The sequence below is a fragment of the Dendrobium catenatum genome, unplaced genomic scaffold (genome assembly GCF_001605985.2).
Source record: "Dendrobium catenatum unplaced genomic scaffold, ASM160598v2 fragScaff_scaffold_847, whole genome shotgun sequence".
Taxonomy (NCBI): domain Eukaryota; kingdom Viridiplantae; phylum Streptophyta; class Magnoliopsida; order Asparagales; family Orchidaceae; genus Dendrobium; species Dendrobium catenatum.
In genome coordinates, this window is record NW_021319309.1 from 462708 (window position 1) to 472481 (window position 9774).

Sequence of the window (9774 nt, forward strand, 5' to 3'; positions counted from 1 at the left end):
AAACATCATATTTATTATAAATATAATTAAAATAATGATATACTAATAATTATTATTAAAATAACATTTTAAATAAATAATATAAAAAGGTATTTTTACTGTTTTTGCAATAAATAAAAATATAATTATAATTTTTAAATGAAAATAATTTTAAATTAAAAAGGGCACAAATACGATCGATTCGAGGTATTCTGCGCGAAAAACGGAGCGAAATTGAATTTTCTATTATTTTTTAAAGTTAAAACATAAAAAAATCCAGAAATGCCCTCGGATTGCCACGTGGCGCGCTCAAATTCGTTCCCAGAACCTCGGCAATGATTGCCGCCGTACCGAGCCACTTAACCACGTAGACGGGGTTTGGGATCCGCTGTTTGGCCCAAACACAGAACAGCGAAATCACAGTCGTTGATCTAGACTAATCTAAAGAACAACGGCTGCGATTTCGTGTAATTCAGAAGGGACGAACCAAAACCCTAAATGGTTTTTTGCCTCATTATCCCAAAATACTCAATGAAACGCGATGAAATTTGAAACATAGACTCTATACATGAAGAGCATTCATGGGGAAGCGTTTATTTGGCAAATAATCAACTTTTCGAAAAGCTATTTAACTCGAAGCTATGTGATCTATTCTAAGGGTTTTCGAGAGATCTAACGGTCGGATTTTTGCGTTCTTAGGCTCGTTGGACTCGTGAATGATGCAGGAATATTTCTTCTCTTAAAATCGAGCTCCAAATCTCCATCGATCGAACGGAAATCAGCCTGAAAGGAACGTGGGGCTCGATCTCGCCGGGATCTCGCCGCCGGTGACTCAAGGAGGTCGGGGTTGTGTTGGAAAACGTGGAGGAAGGTTGCAGGAGTGCTCTCACCAAATCTCAGGACCTGAGGTGGTCTCCAGATCAAGCAAGAGCCAAAAAGTCTATAAAATGACCTAAAATTTTCTATTTAAACAACCCAAACCTATCATGGACGGCTTGGATCAAATCTAGCTCTAATTGGGAGGGAAATTAAGTTGATTTGAACGATATTTCAATTTCAAAACGTCAATGGGCTCTTAAATGTATTAAAGGGATTTTAATTTTAATTAAATAGGCTATTATAACATATTTAAGACTTGATTTGACCAAGTCAAACTTTGACTTGATCAAATCAGTCAAGAGAGCCAAAAGGGGATGAGATTTGAGCAATGGATGGGTTTAAATTGATTTAAAATTGATTTGGGCTCAAAAGGCCTAGTAGGTCAACCTAGGTTGACTTGGTCAACCAAGTTGACCCAGGGCTCGGGTCTTGGCAAAATCAAGGTCAACAGGGCCATTGTACTCTCATTAAATTTTGAATGTTATGACCATTAATGCTAGAGTTATAAAGCATTCATTCCTTCTAACATCATTAAAATTAATGACATATATAATTTCAAGAACTCTTATGATCATTTAATTATCAAGTACATTTTCATAGTTTCAAAATATATGTCACTAAGTTTTAAGAATCCGTTTTGAATAGCTACATTATTTTTTAGAGTAATAGTAAAATTAATGATTTTATTCAAACTCCTTCAATAGAAACTATAAAAATGGAGAAGTTATGATGCTTATTTTTCAATAACGGTGAGGAAAGCAATATAGTCCCTCCAGCTGATAAAAGGCTGTGATGCAAATTTAAGATGCTTGATGGTGCAATCTATTTTGATAATCTGTGGGCTCATTTGGCTGTTTTTAATTTGAAAATCTGTTTTTTTTAAAAAATATATATTTATTTTATACTAATCCAAACAACTCTAAATATTTCAAATATATTACATTCATTTAACAATCATTTGAGACGTTTTATGTTTGAGGTTTCTTTGATAAAAAGAAAAATGATTTTGACAAATAAAAATAGTGAATTACATTTGCAGTTCTAAATAGAAAACAGTCATTAAAGACTTCATTTGCGATAATTTTTTTATTACTTTTTAAAATAATTTTTAATAGAAAATTTTCAAATTCAAAAATTTTGTGCTAAAATATTACTTTAAAAATAATAAAAAATTTATCAACCTTAATACTACTAACAACCATTGACAATTACTAATAATCAATACATTACAAAAAACCACATCAAACCATTAGTTTACTGTTGAGAAGCATTCTAAAGAATAGCAAATGAGTCTCTATGATATGAAAATAAATAAACGGCAGTAAGCTCAGATAAAGGTGATTAGCAGAGCTATACTAATATAACAAATTATGGGTGCACCATTCATCTATCACCAGATAAATTAATAGTATTTGTTTAAAGATTATGAATACTATCTATCAGAATAGTAACAAACAGCATCAATAAGATGCACGATGGGCCATCATGAATGCAAGAAATTATTCTATACAAATGTCAGACGTGGCTCTATGTCCGGAGACGAATCAGGTGCAACCACGTCAACATTACCAAGCCGCGGTACCGAGCTACAGTACTGAGCGAAGGCGTAACGTGGTGCATTCTGATTAATCTCTTGACGTCCGCACAGAATAATTTTTCCATGAATGCAGGCTTTGAACCAAATTGAAATAACTTGCTACCGTGGCCCCATTTGACTGCTTGAAATTAGATAAGTTTTGCCAAAAAATGAGTTTTGCGGTCCACAAATACACCTCAATCATGTTAAAGCATCCACATGAACCCTGACTAAAGTGATTGAAGTAATTGCACCAATATCAAAAACAACTTTCAAAGACGAAGATTACATAAAATAAAATAACAACTACAGTCACAAAACAGACAGAATGAAGGAAATTTAGATCTGATATCATATCCGGAGTCCATCACAACAAAGGAACTCTAAAGTTATAAAAAAAAATAAAAAAAAAAAAGGAACTCTAAAGTTATCCATAGCAAGAGAACGCAACCAGAAGTATACTTCGGGTTACATGTGAACTAAAGTAGAAAAATGATAAAAGATACCAAGTCCTCAACGCTTCCCACCACCACCACCGAGCTTTGGTCCTTTGGAACCCTTGGGCACATTACCCTTTGTCTGGGTCTTCTGTACTTTGGCCAAAACCTCGGCCTTCTTAGCCTTCTTTTCGTCCTTGGTCTTCTTTATCCGCTCCTTGATCTCACTGCAGAGTGTAATAGAAACAGAAGGAAAACAAGTTAGATCCATGATAAGAAAATCACGGTAGTTCATAGAAGCAGAGGATGGAAAAGAAGCTTAAAACCACCATAATCCTCATCAGGCAGACATCAAAATTTAAGGTTTTAGGCTTCGGTTGGGACAGCTTTCTTACTGCTTCTTGAAGCCGTTTTTTCTATAAAAATTTTAATATTTATATTAAAAAGCTATTTCAAGAAACAATAAAAAAGCTGTCCCAAATGAAACCTTAATTTCTTTCAAATTGATCTAATTTCTAATTAATAACTTTTAGCAGAAAATCAAGGCTATTTAGTAATATTACACCATACCGCAGAGCTGCTTCTCTAGCAGCATCCCGAACTTCAGGTTTCTCAGTTCTTTTCTTCTGAATAACTTCCAATGAAGCGCCAACAATTGACCTGGAATGGGGCTTCTTTGCAGCACGACGCCTTTTCTTCACAGTTTCATCATGGATGTCCTAATCCATAAATAAAAATTTTATAAGAAAAATAAAAAGTAAAATGCCACCCAATATGTCAGAAAATTCCATTGCGGTAATAAATTAGATAAAAGGGCTGGAAGTAAACCATATATGTTCTTTAATGGCAGGCTAAAATTCAACTCAATTGTGGAGAAAATTAAAAATTTATTTATTAGATGGAATTTAGGAACTTTAAATGGATAGACGAAAGAAATAATGAACATAATAGTAAGAAGAAGAATAAATATTATTTTTCTTTCAAATTAAAAAAGCTTTAGTTATTGTCTGTTGGAAACATTAACAAGAGAAATAGCGTTGGGTTAGTAGCGGAGAGATAATTAAAAGATAGAATTATTTAAGTAAATTTTGCTCATTAACAGTTGATTGACATTAATATGATTATTGATGAGAAAATCATAAATATGGCTCTTATTTATACTGTACAAATTGGATTAGAATTGTAATTTGAAAATTCAATTTTAAAAAGAAATGAATGAACTAATACAACATATAACTAAGAAATGATATTTATTAATGGTGACTTATATGAACATATAGGCTTTAGTAGAATGGTCTATGAGTGAAATCATGATGGTATGCACTATGCAATAAAATATATAAACAAAATGAGAAACTATACTTTATTTTGATTTTGCAGTAGCATGTGCACACTTTAAGAAATTAGAAACAATTTAATTACATATACAAGTTAAGCCTTTAAATAAAAAAAAGACTTTGTTTTACTCAATAAAAAATAAAAATAAAAAAGTAAAGATTGTAATGCAATTCTAAGAAATTTTAATCATAAAACATAAAGTTGTAGTTATGAATGTATATTAAAATTTAAAAGTATAAAAAATTAGTTAAAAAAACTGCCCTAAGATAAGGTGGTCAAATTTAGAAGTGAGAAATTGTTAATCATTTAAGATGAAGTTGTTGAGAGGTAAATTGAATTCTTAAATTGAGGTAAACTTCATGTCAGATAGGATGCTACTTCGACTAAGAAGTTTGTACAAATTTTAGAAGATTCAAGAACAAATTATATACTAAAAAGGCTTCATAATGAAATAAAGAGGTAGGAAAGAGATTTTGAAGATTAGGAGGTCAAATGAATGAAAAATAAGTATTTTAGCACTAATCTTGTTCAAGATTGTGCAAATTAGAGAAAAATCAAACTTATGATCATGTAATGAAACTATTGGAAAGAGCAATGGAGCATAGATATAAAAAATTATGTCAACTTTAGAGAAGCAATTTGATGTCGATGCTGGAAGACCTACCATGAACATAACTTTTAAAATAAGATAATTACTTAAAAAATGTGGAGAGTAATGAGAATACATTCATATAAATTTATAGATCTAGAGAAGGAATATAATCGAGGACCAGAAAAAATTAATTTGGCGCATAACAAGCAAGAAATGCATCAAAATATGTTGAAAGTATTCAAGATGGGTGTTGAACAATAACTCATAATAGAGAACTAATTGATGAGTTAACAAAGAATTTTCAATTACAATGGGATTACATCAATGATTAACATTGAGTGCATATCTCTTTGCATTGATAATAGATATCAGATATGCTTAAAAAGATATTCAATACATCATGATATATGTTTTTTACAAATTACAATTCTGATAGATCGAAGATCTATTAAAATAAATGAGAAGTTAGAACAATAGACAAATTTCTTAAGATATAAATGGGTTTAAACTAGTAGGACAAATGATGATTTTATGAAAAGAGATTTTAATGGGTGTTAAATTTAATGATCATTCAACATTATTATTGGAACATAAAGTGATGCATGCATGATAGATTTAAGAATCATGGATATATTATATAGAAGAATGGGGAAACAAGTAAGAATATAATTTTTTTTAAATTTAATGTTATGTGGTTAAAATAAAATGATCATAGAGAAGTACTGTGTGATAAGAGCATAACATGGAAAGGATAATATTTTTAAACTACAAGAAGGCCAAAGATGTTGTTTGGATCCAAATGCTTGGTAATAAAAATTCAAGCTAAGTTAAGCTTGGCAGAAATGAGAATCATAATATTGATGCATTAAAAAGCTAGAAAGAACAAATTAAGTAATAATCATACAAACAACTAAAGTGATATTTATTGGAAATAAGGTAATTAAAAAAACTTGGTTGTTTGAACATGAATCTTGAATGGTAGGAACTGTGTACATCAAACAAGTGGATATAATAAGTGACTAAGGAATAAGGAGTAAAAGAAAGATAACATGGATAGAATTTTAGAGAAAACATATTCATCAATGGATTGAGCAAGGGTGGCATTTGAAGTAGTTTCACTATAATAACTTGTCTATCACATATATTGTTATCAAACGTACATAATCTACAAGGCATGTGAAGTATTAGCGCACATCTCTCAAATCAATCTAACCCATTCACCAAACTACTTTGTGTTTCAAGACAAGATGCTCACTTAAGCATGTATTCTTAAAAGCACCTGCTTGGGATGTGTCCAAACAACTATAGCCACGCCGCTGCTAGTCTAAGCACCTATGACAGTAACTTACCTTTAAGAAACAATAGTAGGGAAGGCCTCTCCTTGACATGCAGAAAGGATTTGGAGCCTTGCCAAATGTAAGAAATTTTCTTAAAAAGCTTGTTCAACCAGAGGTTTGCAATGGATCATAAATAGCGGAATTTCCAAGTGAGGTGCTTGGAGAGAGGATGTTGACAAATTAAGTTGGCAAACCACCCTAAAACTCTATGGCCTCTTAATTCATGCTTAGTTGCATGTCTTAAATGGTTTTCGATTAACAATTTTGGCATTTATTATTCATGCACTTGAGTCATCCATTTACACCACACAATCTAAATAAACAGTTAAATTTTTTTCAAAAACTTAGACTACTAGCAAACCAATCCCCACACCGGATTGTGTCTCAAAATTCAAAAGAAGGATAATTTCAATGTCACAAAAGGACTTCCAAAAGAGAAAAACAATTGTTCAACCAAAGTATATAAGAGAGCACAAATGGAAGGAAAGTAGGAAACATCATGAATAACTAATAGAAATTTCTCAAAATAATAACGAAAGGCAATCATGCATGCTTTCATTCAAAAGGGTATTTGTTCACAAGGCCGCATGCACCCATTAATTGAGTTGACAATACATCATCTCTGCAATTAGAGATGAGCTTCATTGGTTAATGGTTACAATATCTAGATCAATCAAGCATGATCCCATCACATATAAACTTAAAAGATGCTAACTGCACGAAGCTTCTGAAAGATACCCAATAAATTCAATGCCAGTCTGAACAATGTTGATTTGGAATAAGGAGGTTGATCAAAATTAATCTAAGTATGCACCAATCATCAAGAAACATCAACGAATATGCACAACATAAATGTCATAAAATGCGCAGAACATTTATCAACCATCAACATTTAGCATTGTAAGATTTCAACTTTGACATCAAGGTTTTTATAGTTGCGTCTCAAAAGCTTTTAAAGAAGTTTAAAGAAACAAAAATCACATAAAAATAAAATAAAAATGCAAACAATTACCTTTTTGTGTTGTTTCCTGTACATTGCTGTCCAGGTAAGCTTGGCAGGTTTCAAACGATTATGAAAGTACCGCTTGCATTTTGAGTTTGAAAAAAGAAACACCTAAAAGCAACAAAATTTCAAGAATAAGAATACGAAAAACCAATTCAACAAATTAATGAGGTTTGTGAACACATAATAAACCTACTTGGGAGTCGCCGCGAACAAATCTGATACCCTTTCCAGGGTAAATCTTCGCACCACTAAATCGACAGAGTTCAGTCCTAAAAAAACAGACAAAATTAATTAAACTCATATATGTGGCATATATAATTCCATAGGAGATTTAAAAAGCAAAGCAAACACCTTTTCAAAATAATCACAACTCTTTATAACTGTCTTTAATGCCTAATATAACTCCCAATATTGAGTTATTCATAAGAGATCCATCGCATTTAAGAATGCACATGAAGAAAAAAATAAATTCACAGCCACCACAAACACATCAGAGAACAAAGTCAAAGATGCAACAAACGAGATGCAACATCAATTACAAAGTTGGAAAAGAATGCTCTAAAGCTATCCATATGCCACAAAAAATGAACAGACATGCTATAGCAGCCACAAAATATAGAAATATGACCGCAAAAACAATGAAACTAGGTCATATGCCCGTTACCAAAAACATAAGCCAAAACAAACATTCTAGCGTGCGCAAATGGTCATTTTTAACAAGCTTATAATTCCAATTTAATCAATAGCACAGAAGCACATACTTGAGCACCATCCCTTCTGACCTGGATTTTCAAAGCTCTGCTTCGTTTACCTTCACAAACAACAGAAAGAAGGATGAGTTACAAATGGAATTTGCTTAAGCACAGAACACAAATATACTGAAAAAGGAAGACCTAAAAGCCCAGAATTTCTACATAAAATTGCATGCCTTGTTTTCTACAACCTGATAAATATGCAAAATCGTCTAAAAGGGAAAAGAAATTGGAAGAACAAACAAAAGAAAAACAACTTAAAAAGGGTATTTCGTATCAAGGCAACAGATCTTCAGCTGTTGGGTGGCGTAACTCGCGATCAGCTACTTTACATGAAACAATGAAAACAAAAATGATCGAGGAAAACCAAACCAATCTCACGATATGATAAACGATCCAGAACCAAAATTGCAGTATCGCACCTGTGCAATTGCAGAAGACACGGCGCGCAGCCGAGGATCGCTAGGGTTTTTTCATTTATCGGCTCTCGAAATTTCTCTCAGACCGTTCGATTAATCGGGCATCCTGATGAAGGGCTAGGCCGTATCGGGCATGGCCCAGCCGGGCCTTACAGATGTCTTGATTAGTGCGTGGGCGGGTCAAACAGGCCCGTTGTAATGTATTGGGCTCGGGTTTATCCAGGCCCGGGTGTCCAAACTGGCTTGAATAATCAAACAGTAAGCAATAGTTATTTATTCAAAGCTCGTTAGGAGTGTGTATTATTTAAATAAAATTTAAAATTTAAATTTAGTTAATATTATTTGATTGATTTAGTTTATATCTTAAATATTAGTTCAATTACTAATTATAATTTAGATTTTTTTTTTATTTTTTGTTATTGATTTGATTTTTACTTTTGTAACTCAATTAAATTATATTCATTTCTTTAAATATTAAATCAGCAAAAATATGTTAATAAATAAATGATATAAATATTATTTATTCTACATGTCAAAATTATAAATTAAAAAAAAATAGTATTCTTCTTAATATGTATTACTTAAGCTAAAGATAATTAAACTTTTTGTTAAGTTAGTTTTACTTCAATTGATCCAAAATCAAACAAAACTAACCGCATTAAAGTTTGGTTTTGTTTAGTTTGTTTGAAAAACAATTTAGTCGATTCAATTTGTTGGTTTAGCTAATTCTTAAATCAAACTATTCAAACCAACCGAACACACACCCTCAAATCTCGCAAAAATACCCCATCGGTCTTAGTTGGGTTGGTGCGTGAGCACGGTTGGGAACACCCCAACCTACATTCGATTCTTCTCTCATGCGACACGACTTTTTAAGTGGGGAGAAAATAAGTGCGTGGCCCTACATTTGTGGGGTTGGTTGCTGCTAGGCCCATCAAGGAATTAGTTACTCCGTCAAGCATCTCCTCTATGAGAGTGACAGCGGGTAGATACCCCCGTCCAAAAAAATAAAAATCTAGCAAAAAAAATTTTTATGCTAAAAAGGCTAAGTGGAAAGAAATGATGAGATGAGTAAGATTTTATTTGAGATAGTTTTTGTAGTACTTTTTAAAATAGTTTTATAGTATAAAAATTTTGAGTTCAAAAATTTTTTGTATTAAAAATTTATTTTATAAAACATTTAAAAAAACTGTCACAAATGAAGTCTAAGCCAGTAGATAATCAATCAAATACAGTGAGTTGTTTTTCACAGATTATTCGAACATGATATTGCAAGCAAGCTGCGGTCAGTCATATGGAATCAGCCAACAAACAACATTGGATTTTAATTCAAAGGCGTTACTTTTCCATCAAGTCCTGTTCCTATTTTCTTAACTTCTGCAAAATTTAAAAGTAAGACTCTTATATTGAAATCAAAATGTTTTTTTTTTTTTTTTTTTTTTTTTTTTTTTTTTTTTTT

At 31.9% G+C, this 9774-nt stretch overlaps 1 protein-coding gene across 2 annotated transcripts; it reads right to left on the reverse strand.

The window, feature by feature from the left end:
• Positions 1 to 2665: 2665 nt before the first annotated feature.
• Positions 2666 to 8416, reverse strand: LOC110104037 (60S ribosomal protein L24). 2 transcript variants are annotated; one of them, XM_020832976.2, is made up of 7 exons: positions 8319 to 8416; positions 7906 to 7955; positions 7338 to 7413; positions 7151 to 7252; positions 3442 to 3590; positions 2854 to 3098; positions 2666 to 2815 (listed from the first exon to the last, which is right to left on the reverse strand). In XM_020832976.2, exons 2-6 carry the CDS (start codon positions 7914 to 7916, stop codon positions 2948 to 2950), a joined length of 489 nt encoding a protein of 162 aa, XP_020688635.1. In that variant the 5' UTR covers positions 7917 to 7955; positions 8319 to 8416; the 3' UTR covers positions 2666 to 2815; positions 2854 to 2947. The 2 variants fall into 2 exon arrangements, with proteins under 2 accessions (XP_020688635.1, XP_028552649.1); XM_028696816.1 differs by having other exon boundaries at positions 8278 to 8326.
• Between the last annotated feature and the right edge of the window lie 1358 nt (positions 8417 to 9774).

What these genes read in the sequence shown, in the direction of transcription:
- LOC110104037 (XM_020832976.2), bottom strand. An exon ending in TTGTTCGCGGCGACTCCCAA is followed by an intron (nt 7,253 to 7,337) that starts GTAGGTTTATTA and finishes TGTTGCTTTTAG; the next exon opens with GTGTTTCTTTTTTCAAACTC. An exon ending in ACAGGAAACAACACAAAAAG is followed by an intron (nt 3,591 to 7,150) that starts GTAATTGTTTGC and finishes TTTATGGATTAG; the next exon opens with GACATCCATGATGAAACTGT.